The sequence below is a fragment of the Colletotrichum truncatum genome (genome assembly GCF_014235925.2).
Source record: "Colletotrichum truncatum strain CMES1059 chromosome Unknown Contig_0001, whole genome shotgun sequence".
NCBI classification, from domain to species: Eukaryota; Fungi; Ascomycota; class Sordariomycetes; order Glomerellales; family Glomerellaceae; genus Colletotrichum; species Colletotrichum truncatum.
This window is the reverse complement of record NW_027222398.1, coordinates 3,064,439-3,080,453: the sequence shown is the minus strand read 5'-3', so window position 1 is coordinate 3,080,453 and position 16,015 is coordinate 3,064,439. Positions and strand designations below refer to the sequence as shown.

The 16,015-nt window shown below is 48.1% G+C and overlaps 5 protein-coding genes across 5 annotated transcripts; 2 read left to right on the top strand and 3 right to left on the bottom strand.

The window, feature by feature from the left end:
- Nucleotides 1-399: 399 nt before the first annotated feature.
- Nucleotides 400-1,713, bottom strand: CTRU02_200819 (uncharacterized protein; the record flags this gene model as incomplete). Its single annotated transcript, XM_036718833.1, has 6 exons — nt 400-494; nt 552-654; nt 709-808; nt 875-951; nt 1,010-1,298; nt 1,361-1,713. 6 exons carry the CDS (start codon nt 1,711-1,713, stop codon nt 400-402), a joined length of 1,017 nt encoding a protein of 338 aa, XP_036589833.1.
- Nucleotides 1,714-2,612: 899 nt separating this feature from the next.
- On the top strand, nt 2,613-3,112 carry CTRU02_200818 (uncharacterized protein; the record flags this gene model as incomplete). Its single annotated transcript, XM_036718832.1, has 2 exons — nt 2,613-2,869; nt 2,926-3,112. The coding sequence occupies 2 exons, from the start codon at nt 2,613-2,615 to the stop codon at nt 3,110-3,112; spliced, it is 444 nt and encodes a 147-aa protein (XP_036589832.1).
- Nucleotides 3,113-5,407: 2,295 nt separating this feature from the next.
- CTRU02_200817 (cellulose-growth-specific protein) lies at nt 5,408-6,513 on the top strand (the record flags this gene model as incomplete). Its single annotated transcript, XM_036718830.2, has 6 exons — nt 5,408-5,500; nt 5,627-5,665; nt 5,726-5,979; nt 6,039-6,099; nt 6,169-6,418; nt 6,470-6,513. The coding sequence occupies 6 exons, from the start codon at nt 5,408-5,410 to the stop codon at nt 6,511-6,513; spliced, it is 741 nt and encodes a 246-aa protein (XP_036589830.2).
- Nucleotides 6,514-8,233: 1,720 nt separating this feature from the next.
- Nucleotides 8,234-9,408, bottom strand: CTRU02_200816 (Endopolygalacturonase 1; the record flags this gene model as incomplete). The annotated part of the gene is made up of 2 exons (XM_036718829.1): nt 8,234-9,121; nt 9,199-9,408. 2 exons carry the CDS (start codon nt 9,406-9,408, stop codon nt 8,234-8,236), a joined length of 1,098 nt encoding a protein of 365 aa, XP_036589829.1.
- A 2,654-nt stretch (nt 9,409-12,062) lies between these two features.
- CTRU02_200815 (l-ascorbate oxidase) lies at nt 12,063-14,162 on the bottom strand (the record flags this gene model as incomplete). The annotated part of the gene is made up of 1 exon (XM_036718828.1): nt 12,063-14,162. The coding sequence occupies one exon, from the start codon at nt 14,160-14,162 to the stop codon at nt 12,063-12,065; it is 2,100 nt and encodes a 699-aa protein (XP_036589828.1).
- Between the last annotated feature and the right edge of the window lie 1,853 nt (nt 14,163-16,015).

Genomic DNA, 16,015 nt, shown 5'->3' with positions numbered 1-16,015 from the left:
ATATGATAGTATGTACGCCTCCGGTGAACGGCTGTAAGAAGTTGCAAGTATTCTCGTAGTATGATTGTCTCTCATGGTTACTTAGACTAAGCTGAAACCGAATCCCTAACGCTTCTTACATACTCCTTGTTTATGATGTCAATGTAGCGCTTAGGATGTACTAGTCATGCCTTCTTCCCCCAAACATTAGCTCACCGTGTAATGAGTACAAACATTAGAAGTCAAACCAGTGACTCTCGGCGTAACCTCCAAGTCTACAGCGTCGCTCATAAACCCCGTCGAGTCCTTCGCAGAAGAGAACAAGGCTTTATAAGCTCCAGAGTCTCTATCCTGTAGAGACTAAACCAGCGCTGCTGGATCGCCCGTGTCATTAAACAGTAGACTAGGCACACCGCGCTTCTAGTAGTTATTAGGGCAACGTTGAAGCGTGGAAGAAGCGGCGACTCTACGACCACATCCGTGGTTTGCCATGGAGTAGCAAATGCCATTAGCAGCTAGACAATTTCGGTCAGTAAACTATCTAAAAAAGAGTCTTCCTGGGTTTTACATACTAGCACCGCCGGGATCGGATTCTGTGTGGACCACATGGGCCTCATAAGGAGTAACGGTAGGGTTAGAGCAAGCTTTGTTGGTATTCACATCAATATGTTGCGTCTTTTCACCATGTTAGCAAACTTTTGCTGCGTGGCCTTGGCGTACACTACTCACAACAACGACACCTTTGTCAACTGAGAAATGGGGCCTCTCCCAGAGGAAGCAGACATTGAAGGGGCCACAAGTGCCAGCATAGCTAATGGCAGTAGTAACACTAGCGTAATTGGTTAGTTTTAACAGGACATAGAGAAAATGAGAAAAAGCTTGTAGTATTACTTACCTGTCAGGAGTATGAGAGATAGTCAGTCCAAAAGTACTGAAAAAGGTTGACAGAACCTTTGTCCACCCTTTGCCAAACTATAAAAGTGGTCAATAAACATGTCGTGCTAAGGATGAAATTTCTGGTAAAACCTACCCCGGGAATTTGGCCACTGCCGCCAATCGTGACACCAGAAACATGAGTGACGGACACAGTTTTTGTGATGGAACCTGTTCCACATAATGAACCAGACTGGTAATGGTAGTACCCGTAGACGTTGCTGTTAATCGATTGTCGAACACCACGTGAGATCAGCTTGGTACAGGCACTATTGCAGTGCAGCCTGGAGTCGTAAAAACAGCCGTCCGGGAAAGCTCTCTTATCAATATGGCTGGGGAGAGCAATGCTGGTGTTGGCATCAACTGCAGAAGCAATCAAGGTCTCTCTATTGATTCAAAGATTAGTGACACAAAGTTACCAACTTGTATCCTGAAGCAATGCTCTTACTGGTAGGCTTGAGCGCCCTGATCCGAAGAGACCAAATTGCCCTGGTCATCTCTGAAGTCAGATGTGGCCATGACATGCTCTTTGAATTGGTCTAGGCTGAGTGCGGATATGTCAAAGTCTTGGTAAACGAAATCTTTGCCGTCTATGACAGTATGTTTCTCGACCATGGGGACGTCCTTGTACAAGGAGTTATCGGGAGTCCAACTTTCATAGTCGAATGCTTTCCACGGCTCATAACTGGCGTCGTTTCCGTTTCCGTTTTTGACAAACAACTGTGTTTCGGAGCCAGGGGATGCTTCTGAAGCCGCCACTAAGTGGCCGAAGGCCAAAGCTAGAACAAACGATCCAAGCATATTGATGAAGTGTAGTAAGGATGAATGATAAGATGAACGCTTGGTTTGATTTCTGGATTTCAAGTTCAAGTTTTTGTGTCTTATTATATATGCCATGGGATCACCATCATGTCAACGTAGTTCTGAATCATGTGAGGAGTTGCCTGCCGTGTATGCCGTAGCATGAGTCGCACAACTGCAATCCAATATGAGATAAGGCATGGCACGAGTCGTTCAACTCTAATCCAATCTGTGAGAAGGCGCGGATGAAAGTGTGGGGTTCGTCTGTAGTCTGACTAGAGTCAACCTTTGTAAAACAAGCTTGGATGGGTCTGAGTTATGAGTCCCACCCGACGTTTACAATCTTAATCAATGGAAGCTATCCAAACTCAAAGTTGCTCTATCACGTGTAGGCCTTGATTTTAGTTCAAAGGTTATTAAAGGAGCACAAGCTCATTATTGAACTTTAGCAAAGATGTCTAGAATGCAATAGGCAGGTCAATATAATTGAAATATTATCAACGTCAGTGCATTACGATGATTTTATCTCTTTGATAACATGGACTGACTAATGACGTGAATACCTTGATCGACTTCATGCCCTTGACTGGTAGCCACGTGCTTTGCGTCACGGTTATTCGGCTTTAAAATGATAAGGAATACCCTAAAACACACTACGTTATTGAAATTCGTCTTTTGATTGGAGGATCTGTAATGCAAACTCAGTTATATCCCCTTGCCAAGAAATGACAAACATTAGAGTAATTCAAATGATCTTGGGGACCAACTGAATCATTGGGTCTCAAGACAATTAGACATAAATAACCGTGAGTATTCGCCATAAGCTTATGTTTGTTATCATCAACCTGTCCCAAATACATCATCGTCGCCACCAATAACAGCAACAACTTCTGCCAAGCATGGTTTCTATCGCATCTACCAACCCCGGTGGCCGGGTTTCTTCCTTTTTTCTGGCCCTTCTCTTTTTTCTTGGGTTGGCAGGGTATTGCAATGCAGCTGTTCAGTGCACTATCATCACCAGTGACAACTGTGGTCGTACTAAGCATCGTTTCAACCACAAGTTGCCTACCAGCCTAGGAAACACGTTCTATGCTGATGGCTTTCATGGTGGCACCATGTATGCCAAGTTTCAGGCAATGCGACAGTCTGTTACAGGGTAAGTTCCGTGTGCGTGTTACCAACCAATTCGTGCTCTAACTTCACGGCTTCTAGCAACAATGACTTTGTCGACGTGACTTACAACTTCAACCTTGGTGCATATGAAGGCACATACTGGATCCAGCTTCCAACATCTTTCGGAGGAGGCACCACGTGTTATGCGGTCTACAAGAACTGCGACGTCACTATCAAGTTCTGGAACAGGAGGGATTCTCTTCCAAGCACTTATGCTCTGGTGTAGATACTCTAAAAGTAAGGAAAACTCGTCTTCGCCCTCGTGTTGTGTACTAACTTAGGTTTTAGGCTCGAATAAATCAACACCTGTCATTGACCATCCATCGCGACACTGTCTTCTGAGCTCCTGGGTATCAATCAGTGGGAGCACGGAAATTTGATCGACAACAGGCACTGCGATTTTGCTTTTGAGAAGGGCATTGCCAGGGGAGTGTCTCCGAAATACGAAGGCCGGTTCAGGTCTCAAACTGTGGCAAAGGCAGTTGAGCGCGGGAATTCGCGTAGAGAATCCCTGTCGCAGGCTTGATGCTCTTTGGAAATTATTCCATCGTGTGCAGGACGAAGCGAAGAACCTGCGCCAACACTTATAGAGTACAACCTTTTACACATAACTTTGATAAATGGAAAGCTTGCACGGCTCTATCCAAACATTTGCACAATACCTGCGTGGCAAAGGAGACATAAATGCATAAAATAGATTCCCCTAAGAAATCAAACAGCTTACGGGGCCACGTGCAAGAAAAGATTCCCCAAAAGATTCGTCTTCCGTGACTCTTTAAATAGAATCACCTTTATTTCGTGGTGAGTTTGAGAAGAAGCTAGCTTCAGATACGCACTAGTCAACCATTGCTCATGATGTCGATTTTTGAATGTTGGGTGCGTGTGAAATGCAGACGTGCGGAAAGGTTCAAGAGACAAGCCTCCAAAAGGGGATTGGAGTTACGCGGGTGCATCCTAGACCCTTGAAACTAGTAGATAAACGTGGTCGCCAAACGATTTTCTGACCAAATGAATTTCGTCAGCGCATTCTGCCTCAACTAATTGGGTTTTGTTTTTGGCTACTTGTATACGATATTATAATTGGCATGATCCATTTAGCATTTGACTGTTGTGATGGGGTGGTGAGTACGTAATAGTAAGTTTATATGCCAGGTAATCATTGCTGGCTCGTTCATCACAGGATAAGCACTTTAGCTACACAGCCCGTCCATGCTTAAAATCCCCTTTCTTACGCAATAAAAGTAAGGTGGCCTTGCGAAGTCTTTGAAAAACAGTGCTAAGATTGGCGAACATTGCTGTTTTCAAAAGACCTTCCCAAATCAATCTTCATAGAGGCCAAATCAGTCGAGCAAACAAAAAGCTCCGGCTTTAATCTTCCAATCGTGGGGCAAGCCAATGGAGATTGAGATTTAAGGGGACTGGTAGGGCGTGCTAGTGAGGCAAATCAACGAGTCAAGTGATTATGGTTCTCGTACGGGGGCGACTTGTCAGCTGCAAGCTAACCGCTTGTTGATATATTAAGTGAATGACATTTCCACGAATGTGGGCCAAAGCTGGGGCGAAGGAAGTGTTGTGGTATGACAGCCATAACAACCAGGTCCACCCTTTGAAAAACAAACCATCCTCCAAACCTAAATCTGGAGACTACTTATAGTCTTTAAGCCTCATCCAGGACCCTTCCCCTAAGCCGCTGTTCTCTGTTCATCCTTCCCAACTAAACGGCTTTCATGTTGTCAAGTTTCGCGTCCTCATGGCCCAACTAATCTTCTTACATTCCACGTATGCTTACTTACACAGCCAGGTATTCCCGCATTTTGGTCGCCAACTAATGCCGTATTCCCCGCGCTCGGCACCTCTGCCGCCATCTGTGCTGCAACAGGCATGGTGGCACTGCAGATTCCCCCACAATCCTGAATCCAGCACCACGGCACATGGCAGTACGGATGGTGTGCAACCAATCAAAGCATGCGATGACTTCAATCAAAATGCCGCTTCGCTTACTCTCGTCGCCCTTTTCTAATTAAAAATTCTCATAGCGTTGGACTGTAGTAGTCGCGATGGAACCCTCGCCGTACTTAATTGGTGGAATCCCCGCTAGATGTTGTATCAATTCTGAAATTTTGCCAATGAAAGCGGGGGAAAGCCGCACTTATATTGTATCAGCCATGGCGCTCGCTCGTCTGGTTCCGATGTTTCCTTTTATGTTGGGTTCCCGTTCCCGTGATGAGACGTTATGGGTGGGTAGGAGCCGTGCCAAGTGTGCTGCCTTTCATCACGGTGTGTTGAATTGATGGTGTTGGGCAACTAGAGTGATGGAATGAATTCTCAAATCACGAAGAAAAAGCTGCTAAATAGTGTCGATAAATATCATGCGTCTTCCCAAGTAAGAGAATATTGTTGTGTAGTTTGCTTCGTGTCTCAAAATACTTGCAGGTTGCTGTCCTGTGTTGCAGAATCCTTGGTGACCCTCCTTGATCAACGATTTTCTTGCCTTAGTTGGTTCCAATAAACTTCTGTCAAAATGAAGATCGCTGCCTCCATTCTTGGGTTCGCAGCCCTGGTTGCTGGTCACGGATATGTTGATAACGCTACGATCGGCGGAACTTACTATCAGGTTTGCCTTCCGCAATATGATCCTCAAAAGACATGACGCGCTGACTGTAATGTAGTTCTACCAGGTAATTCGCTTTCCTGTGGACTTTGGTTTCCAGACTGTTCTGTTGCTCTACATGACTAAAACACGAATCAGCCGTATTCCGACCCATACTACTCAACTCCGGTAAGCCTTGCATGCCTCTCTATCAGTCAAAGTGCTTGTGGTCAAACTAACACCCTTCAGCCCCAGAGAATCTCCCGCGCAATTCAGGGCAACGGTCCCGTGGAAGATGTGACCTCGATCGACGTTCAATGTGGTGGATATACTGCGGGAGGAGTCGTCGGCTCCAAGCCAGCGCCGCTGCACGCCCCTGCTGCTGCCGGTTCAACCGTCACTCTGCGCTGGACTCTCTGGCCTGACTCCCATGTAGGCCCTGTGATCACCTACATGGCCCGTTGCCCTGACGCTGGCTGCAACAACTGGCAGCCCGGCACTTCGTAAGAAAATTATTCGGTTGTTCAAAGAAAAACCAAGAAACTAACGTCGTTCGTTCCAGAGCCGTGTGGTTCAAGGTCAAGGAGGGCGGCCGCACCGGAACCTCCAACAACTGGGCTGCTGTAAGTTTTTATCCTAGTCTTCCGCCTCTCAAAACCAGAGGTCGACGACGCTGACATCTGCTTATGCAGACCCCTCTCATGGTCGGCAACTCGGGTTACCAGTACACTATTCCATCATGCCTGAAGCCCGGATACTACCTCGTCCGCCACGAAATCATTGCTCTTCACGCTGCGTACGCCTACCCTGGTGCCCAGTTCTACCCCGGCTGCCACCAGCTTCAGGTCACCGGTTCCGGAACCAAGACTGCTACCTCGTTGGTTGCTATCCCGGGTGCATACAAGGCGACTGACCCCGGTGTCACGTACGATGCCTACAAGGGTATGTTAACTACCGTCCAGCCATTGCTATTGCTTTCTAAAGTTTTCGTAGCCACGACGTACACCATTCCCGGTCCTGCTGTGTTCACATGCTAGATTAGCGCCATTCATTGATGATCGACGTGCCCACGCTTGATGCTTGCATTTGCATCTATCCAACAACGTTTTACCTTCTTGTAGATAGTCAACTATATCGCACACTTCAAACAATTTACCAGCTCAAGTGCTGTTTTTGAACTACAAACCGTACAATGTGAAGGCTATAGTGAAGCACGCGTTTGCAATGCCTGGAGGAATGAAGTTCCGAAAGTGTTGGTATCACAGGATACCCGTAAAGTGGGATAACTGAAGGGGAGAGACTAGTCTTGTCTTGTTTCTAGCCTGCCTGTCTTTCGGAATTAGTTCCAGCAGAAGTGCTGGAGGAAGTGGCTGTTGGTCTTACTGCCGTCAGTCGGTCTGCCCGTCACGTGGGCAGCCCGGGTGCCGGCAGTCCTGCCAGCGACGAAGCCACTTCAACCCGGAATTCCGGCTATTCCAACAAAAGGATTCCTCTGCTCTGCGACAGTCGAATTAAGGTTTTTCACCCTTTCGAAAAAATGCCGGCGAAAGTCGAGTTGGTTAGCGTCGTTATCATTGTTGCCAACGGTAAAAATTGCTATCAGGACGGAAAACGCAAGCTTTATGGAATCGGGAAGTTGAGTTTGCGGCCTCAAGAGAAATCGAAAGTTCAATTCCTGCTCCTGGTGACTATGCTTTCACCAACAGCCGCCTGCCGCCAGGGGTAGGTGCCCCGGCGGCGGCGGCGGCGGGGGCGGCGGGGGCGGCGGGTGTTATATGTTATAGTTTTGCCTTTGTGACTATAATCAGTCTGGTTTTTTGCTTCGTTCCTCCAGGCTTTTTTTCTAGGCAAAGCACTTGAAGACGCTTTGTCTATTCTTGTAATAGCTTGGAAAGTGTAATTCATTCTCTCTTAACTCTGAGAGTCTGAGAACTATAATTGAGAAACTATAGTAGTAAAAAGCAAAAGCGAACATAACTTTGCACTAACACATATTAAACCAATAGGTCTTTTCAGTTACTTGGACATTCAAAGCATTCTATAGTAAAGGCTAAACTTGGAGGGTTGTCACTTCGACATGGAGCACAAGTTCGCGGTCGTAGCAACCAGGCGATTGATGAGCCTGTTGTGCATCGCAAACGCCAACCAATAACATCCTCGATAGTCTAGTGGTGAGGATATCGGCTTGTCATTCTACGATTCGCCGGGGACCGGGGTTCAATTCCCCGTCGAGGAGATTCTCTTTTGCACCTGCGCTCGGCTGCTCTCACTTTTTTGTCTGTATTTTGTCTGCTCCGATGACCATTTGCCATTTGTGGAAATTAAGGGCGGGGGCCAGTGTAGAGTGTTCAAGGATACCATGAGAAAAAGCCCTGTTTTAGTAGGAGTGGGGTTGGGAGTCGTTGGTCTTCAGCGGACCTCAGCAAAAAGTGGAGGCACTAGGCCTCAATTTACAGAATAAGTCACTGCATCTAGGAGATTACATCCAAGCAAACATTTGTGATTGATTGCTATGTAGAGAGGCCCCCCCCCGAGACATCATTGGAGGGGCGTGAAAAGAAATATTATGTACACGAACGAATCATTTTGTGCGCATAGAGATCAATTATCCGCACAAAAGTTCCCGATTACTCAAGTTCCAGTTGAATATCGCAGCAACCTCACTAGGGAACTAGCCCTGGGAAGCGTTGCCAAACTCATCTAGAGTCCAAGGGGTACCTGCGTCAGCAGGGACGCCCTTCAAGCTGCTAAGTGCATTTAGCAGGCAGCACCGCTGCCGCTGGGGATGCCAGAGCACTTGGTGGACTTCTTGCCACCAGTGACGCTGACGCCGGACCACTTCCAGTTGGAGCAGGCACCGGAGGCGCAGAGCAGGTAGACGTTGGTGCCGGAGGAGGCGACGGAGCCGGTGACCTTGTTCAGGGTGAGACCGGTGATGGGGACGCCGGCAGTAGGCTTGCCGGTGGGGGAGCCGTTCTCGTAGTCCTGCTCGATGACGATACCGTACTTGGCGATGTTGGACAGGGTGATGCCGGAGTACTCAATGTCGGAGACGGAACCAGTGGCGCCGTAGACGGTCTTGATGCGAACACCGTTGTCAGAGTTGGAGATCTTGGAGTTGGTGATGCGGACGGTCTTGACAACGTTGTCCTTGCGGCCACCGACGGAGCCGATGGAGAGACCGTGGCCACCAGAGCAAGAGCCACCAGTGAAGGTGATGTTAGTGCCGGAGTTGATGGCGAGGCAGTCGTCCTGGTTCTTGACGGTGGCGCCGGAGATGTAGACACCGGTGGAGGAGCCGACGTCGAAAGCGTCAGTGTTGTGGCCTCCCTTGGAGTCGCCGAGAGAGTTGTCGAGGGTGACGTCGTAGACACCGAGGTTGGTGACGGAGTTGATGCTGAAGGCCTGGACAGGGGTGTTCAGGGCGTTCAGTCCCTTGATGGTGGACTGCTTGAGGCTGTGGGCGAAGAAGAACTTGGGCTTGGTCTTGCCGCCGTTGCCTCCCTTGCCGTCCCACCAGCGCTGACCCTCGCAGTCAATAGAGTGACCAGCGGCACCGTCAATGAGAATGTTGGAGCCAGAGAAGGAGATGAGAGGTCCCTCCCACTCCTTGTAGCCGAAGGTGGTCTTGCCCTGGAAGGTGACCTATTTGGGGAACGACATCAGTATGTGAAGATGGAAAAGGCGAGCTGATTAGGCAAAGGGGGTCGTGGGGAACTCACATGAGTGCCGGACTTGAGGCCGGTCAAGTCAAGGGTGGTACCGGCAGGGACGGCGATGTCCTTGAGGACGATGGTGGTGCAGCTGGCCTTGCCCTTGATGGCAGAGGCAGCATCAGTGAAGGTGCAGCCAGCGCGAGCCTGGACGTCAGGAACGGGAGAGGCGATGGCAGCGGAGGCCAGGGCGCCGAGAACGAAAAGGGAAGAGACCATTTTTGCAGTAGTAGAGATGTTTGGGTTAAGAGAGTGACTTGCGATACGCAGTATCGTAATGTATAAAGTGGAAAAAGGAATGTATCAGGTTAAGGAAAGAAGGATGAGCCAAGACTCGAGAATGGTAGTAGATTGGTGGGTTTGATGTCTTGGAGATCTCTTGGCTCTCTGGGGGAGGATGCCATGGCGGTTTATATCCAAGTCGTCGGATCTCTTGGCAAGGCTGGAAGAGATGGGATGCCAAGGCCTGTCATCAGCCAGCAGTTCGCGTCGTTTCCTAGCCTGCACTATTCGATATCTTCAACAGGCAGGTTGGAAAACACTAGCCGAGTCAGTTAGATGGAAATGATGGAGCTTGGGGCTAGGAAGATGACCCCCTTGCAGAGAAACCAGAATGCTGGGGATGCTCCCTGCACAACCCATGCCCGTACCCCACACCAGCTCCTGAAATTCATGAACCACACTCCTTTCACGCCGAAAACACCTGCCACACGGGTTCCATCGTCTAGATTGACATAAACAAGCAATGGTGCCATGTCGAAGGCTAAGGCCTGTTGAGCAGGCCCCTCCGGGACTTGTCCCGATCGAAACTAGCCGTTCATGCTACGTCGAGTTGCCGAGTTCCGTGCCGTCTTTTCCAGCCTCAACTGGGGTATTACAACAGGTCGATATTGCAATTGCAGCAAGAAAACAAGCACTTTTGCAAAAAAAAAAAAAAAATAGGGGTTCATGTTGACCACCAGTGACGCGTAGCTGTTATGTCGGCCGTCCAGGGATGTGTTTGACATTCACACGACAGGCCGAATGGGTTGGTGGAAGTTTATGGTCAGACAATTTGACTCTTAAATTGATCAGAGTTCTGCTAAAATGAGATGCCGTCCGCTTGACGTGGTGGCCCAAGCCCGAACACGTATAGCTCGAGAACTTATGGGAGTGGGGTGCAGCCGTTGGCGTCAGAAGAGCAATAGAATTGACTTTCGGAAGAAGCACCTTTTCATTCAGACGACATCCATGGCTAGAATGTTTACCCTCCATTCATTGGCGGGAAACCTCCCAACAGCCTCCGTGTTTTGAATCATTCATCCCGTCGGCAAGCTCCTCACCTGACTGAGGAGTTAACAAACTTCATCGTCATGCAGACCACCATTTGTCGATCACACAGATAGACCTCATATGATCTCCTTAATTGACGATTCTCCCTCTTAACCTAATCCGTCACGGCAGAATTTCTCCTGGGCCCGACGATGGATTCAAGATTAGAGTTTGGACCATCTCGTGTTCACGCGGCTGAAACAACAGGGTCTAATACATGCAATTCTGATCCCATTTTGCACCAGTCAATTGATTACGTCCAATTTCTACGTCGTATTTGCTCGGATTTTTCGTCCTCCCGCTTATTGCGTCGAGAGTTTTCCATCTCACGGGCCGTCTAAGCTTAGGTTAGCTCTAGTCGCCAAACATTTCCAATGTGCATCCATCTTCAGAGAAGACAGAATAGTAAGCACGTGAGGGTCGCTCAGAGACATTTTCATCGGCACACATCTTATCAATCTGGAATTCGCACCCTTGCGGTAATATGGAAAACGGCACCGAATGTCTGACAGATGCCATCCAAAGATTGCAAAGGGCGGATGAATGGGGTAGCCCAGCGGGATCAAACTTGGTGGCCATTATTCCCGAGTCAATGTGACGCACGAGTTGTCTCTTCTCTCAAATGCGGGCATCCACTGTAAAAGAAGAAAAAATGGGGCATCTAAAGACTCCTTTTCATTTTCTGCCCATTCTACAAGGAGAAAAAAAAAAAAAAAAAAAAAAAAAAAAGGTGACCAGAGAAGGCCTAGATCGCGGCATTGAGGAAATAAAAAACAATGGAGCCAGAGTAAGCGACTGGTGAAGAATCTGATGGTCTAGACCTGTGTCTTGATTGCGGAGTGATTTGGAAATGGGACCACACCGGCCACGCATGCCCGCCCCCCATGGGTCGTGCGGTCACTTGAATAGATCCAGTTAGACCAGGACCCAGTTTCTCAGTCACTCAACATCGCCGCCTGTAAAAACCCCCCTGTGTAGAGGCCTAAATTCAGCCTAGCTTGCTACACTCTAGGCCCAGAGTGATATGGTCATCATATGCGCAACCATTTCCTGGTCATTTCTCGATCCCCTACTTTATGTCCGCATAGAAAGAGAAATGTTCGGGTTCGCCTACGGGAAAAAAAGACCAATTAGGAATCGGCGGTCTGTCCTAGGTCACTTATCACATTCATCTCGCCTTCACCGTTGGGGGGGAACAAGCGCAAGTGCCGAATGTTGAGGAGCAAAATGATGCGATTACAAGAAAAAAAGGAGCCGCAAAGTTGTCGTCACTTTTACCCACATCAAAGGCTTAAAAATGGGTGGCCTCGAGTAGACTGCGAGTTGGAAGTACGACGTGAGAAGCCGAAAACGAGAAATCGGGTTGCAAGGGTCTCCGAGTTATCGAATTACCCACATGGCACACACAATCAATCTGAACATCGCCCGGCGTCGGATGCAACCCGACGTGAGAAACGCCGTTTGCAGGGTTTCCATTCTTTACGGCTCTTCAATAAATACTGTTTACTAATTTGATTCGCGGAATTGTCAGGCGTTGTATTATGCCGATTGTAACTGTACGCCTACCCAAAGTTCCCTACCCAGATACTGTCGTCTGGCCGAGCTCCTTTCTCAACTCCAGGAAGGGAGCAAAGCCTCCTTTCCTCCTCGCTCACTTGCCATTGCTTGGCCTCCTCAACCCTCGCCGCAATCACCATCATCATTCCCGACTCTCCGTGCCATGCATTGTGGCAGTGGAACGCCCACACACCCGGATTATCTAGGACAACTCTGACAACAGCCCACCCGTACCCCTGGACGGTAACGGTATCCCTTCTTAACGGATTCTCCAGAGCACCAGTCGTGATAAGGTCGTTTTCTAGCTCTTCCATGGACTCTGGAGGGTATCCAGTGGGAGATTGTTTTAACACAAAAAACTTGTGTCCGTGAAGGTGAAAGGGGTGAGCTCCGTCGTCAAAGTTGCTAATTATGATGTCCACGGTTTCGATTCCTACAGTCTGGTACACGAACTCTTTTTCCGCATCAAACATGACTTCGTTTACTCCAGTCGTATGGGGCAAGTTAGTTTCGTTGTCAGCTTGCGCGGCGTCAAAGATGCGATAAAGCGACGGAGACGTAATGTTCCCATGCCAGGTTGACTTGTTAAAAAACCCACGCGACAAACGCCAAGCTCCGATTTCGAAATTGGCGCGAAGAAACATGGACGATGTAGTAGGTGGTGCTGCTCTGGCCTCAACGGGCCGAAGGGTAGTGGTGTCCAGATCGCGACAGTCGACGTCAATGGCGTCGCCCCAACTTTTGCTCTTCGGTTCTGCCAGGGCTCCAGCCGCAGCACCAGTCTGCGTCTCACTATACCGGATGATACCCCTCACTTCTGGATCAAGATTTGGGTTCTCCTCTGCGAAACAATGTGTAATCATTCGTGCACGCATCCAAAAGGCATCTTTGGTAGTAACATTAGTGTCGATAGCCACACTGTAGCGTTGAGCTGGAAGAATGTTGAGACGGTGGAATGGCGCAGGCTCAACCATAGTTCCATCCACTTCTGTTATGTAGAATGGATGCTCGTCAATTTCGACTTGAAACTCAGCAAAAGCACCGGTATTGATGAAACGGAAGTGGTGTCGTTTGTTTGGTGTCAAGTCGAACATTGCTAAGGACTCTAGCCGAGAAGCCTTGTTTTCGCAATCCCACCCATCGAAGTCGGCACAACTGCGATAATTTTGTCCATTTATGAGGCCACTAGACGGCACAGGTTCATCATTCTCCTGGTCTGGCTGGAGATAATCCATCAGTAACTCGGCAGATGTGTTGTGATAGTGGTCCTGGATCATGATCACGCGATCGCTTGCGTAAGTCTCCATCAAGCTCTTCTCGTTCGGAGAATGAACAACCATGGGACCGACTAGCCCATCCGAAGCTTGAACACTATGATGCGCGTGGTACCAGTAAGTTCCCGACTGGCCATTGACGGTGAACTGATAGGTGAAGGTCGTATTCGGTGCAATCGGGCACTGTGTGACTCCGACAGTACCATCCATAGAGTTCGTTCCGTTTTGATACATCCCATGGAAATGAATGGCTGTGGCGTTGATTGCTTCATTTCGGACGTGAACGACAATAGTATCCCCTTCATTGCACTCAATGAGCGGCCCAGGAAACTGATTATTGATGAGAATCATCGGCCGAAAGATGCCATCCGGGTTGAAAATTGCATCTTGAATTTTCCAATGATATTCTCTGACCCTGCCAGCCGAGGCGAAGTCCCATGAAGAGTCGAGGACATAGTCAGCGGGATCCCTTAACTGCGGTATAGATGGATTTGACTCTGTGGTTTGAGTCGGTGTGGCTGGGTCCAGGCGTTGAAATAATGGAACAAAACGGTCCAAAACGAAGAATAGAAGGAAGAATATGAAAACCCCCAGAAGACTAGCTGCTGCCGACAGACTCCTTCTCCAGGATGTAGTCCTTCGAAGTGTTTTTAGATGATGTCTGTTGTCTTCGGATTCACCATGTTTGAGGAACGGAGACTTCTCAATGTCATCGTCTGTCACTTGGCTGAAGAGCGAGGAATCTCGGTGGTCATGGTCGCCCAGGTCGGGCGTTGGACTCCACTGTCCATCATGTTCAGTCTGTCGCTCAACTTCCATATCGTACACCATTTGTCATCGTTGTATTCGATGTCAAAAAAAGGTTTGTCGAGCACACGTTGAAGTAGCTGGCTATTGTCACATCTAGCTCCCCATCAAAGGAAGGTCGATGTGGTGGAGAGGCGAATTGCATGCATGTCACCCTACTCGGCTCGGTCGGCATCACTAGCTGCAACACGTGCTCGAAGAATAAGCCACCGCTGGACCAGTCAATGTTCGGTACCTGCTGTCGGAGACAAAGAATGAAAATGAGGGGAAATGGTCACCGCAAACGCAATTCGGGTTAAATGCAAATGTCTCTCATCCAGATGTGGATTGTAGCTGGAACGCCCGCTTGGCTCTGTTCTGGCCTGGGGGGTAAAATGTGCTAAGCATCTCACAACGGTGCTTCACAACTCGCTGTAGGCGAAATGGTGACTTGTTTCTCCCTAGTGCACACATTCCCAACCAGGTTCTATACTTTTCTTAATAGATTGATTTTTCAGCCGCTTGGGGGGTTTGTTTTTTCTAACGCCTTTTCCATTGAACTGGAAATTTGGTCCGCCCGTCAACTGAAATTTTTCCTCTACATTCTCCGCCAATCGACCTTTTGGGTTAAATTCCAGTGTAAATTGACTCGCGGGCTCTGGAGGCCGCGGCATCCTTTAACTGCCCAGGGTGTATATGAAAAACCTCAGCGTGTCAACATGACCATTTGCAACAGCATCAAATCTGGTATTTATTACTTGCATGAACTTTGACACAATTATGTTTTGAGTTTCAGAATGATTTGAGACGCGAAAGCTGAATGTTTTGCCAGAACCTTATTTACCTTTTTTGCGGATAAACACTGCAATTTCAGCACATTGTGATCAACTTGGCCCTTTTTTCCGCATCTATCGCAAACTCATGGGTCATCATGATAAAAGCATACCCAGGGATACCCAGCGCATTTGTTGCTAGCTTTACTCCGCGTTATTCTCTACGGTGTGTTTTGCTTGTCTTTTCGAATTATGTCATGTGCGACACATGACTTGGAGTTGTATACTTTCTAGGCGAACTACTATGATCATTTCCTACGACTAACACAAGCTCCTGGCTAGTCTCTATCTTGGAACTAGAGACATTTTCTCATATAGACACTTTTGACTGTCTCCGTTCTGGGTTGCCAGCGAATAAGATACGTTACTTGAGCAGTAGATAGCCTTCTATGCACGCATGTCTCATTCCACTTACTACCTATGTCATAATTGCAAGCGTACCTGCCGTTATAAATTTCTTTATAAAGTTGTGATTGGCTCCAGCCTGCCTTTCCATTTCCATATCTTTTGCTCAGGCCGCGCTTTACAATTATGTCTGGGCCTATACCGGGGCAAATTGCGCTAGAACACGCTACTTATACCTTCACAGCTCATTCACTGTCATAAGAGACTACTATGAATGGAATTATAAGCATATACAACATGGACGGAAATTAACAGTTACAGAAATGTGTATATTTCTCATCATAGGGGCCATCATGTTAGATCACCAGTACAGCTCGTATGTTGTTCGCCTCTCCACAGTTGTTCTTATAATTACTAAAACACATCTTAAAAACTAGAACATACGATAGGTCTTAAGAAAGATGGTAAAATCAACTCGTCTACCTCTCTGAATGAGTTAAACCGAAGTGCAACGTCTTTACCAAGCTAATTAGCCCATTTAGGATGGCCTAGACCGCGGCTTGCGCTGCAAACACCACGTGGTTAGACATCGACATTCATTGGCCCAGATTCAAGACAAAAATGCCCAGCAATCACAACCCAAGAGGCGAATCAAAAGCCGCTTTCACACCCAACGCCAAATCCTGTCTGGACTCTGCAAAAGTGCCCACCCCACCCGCC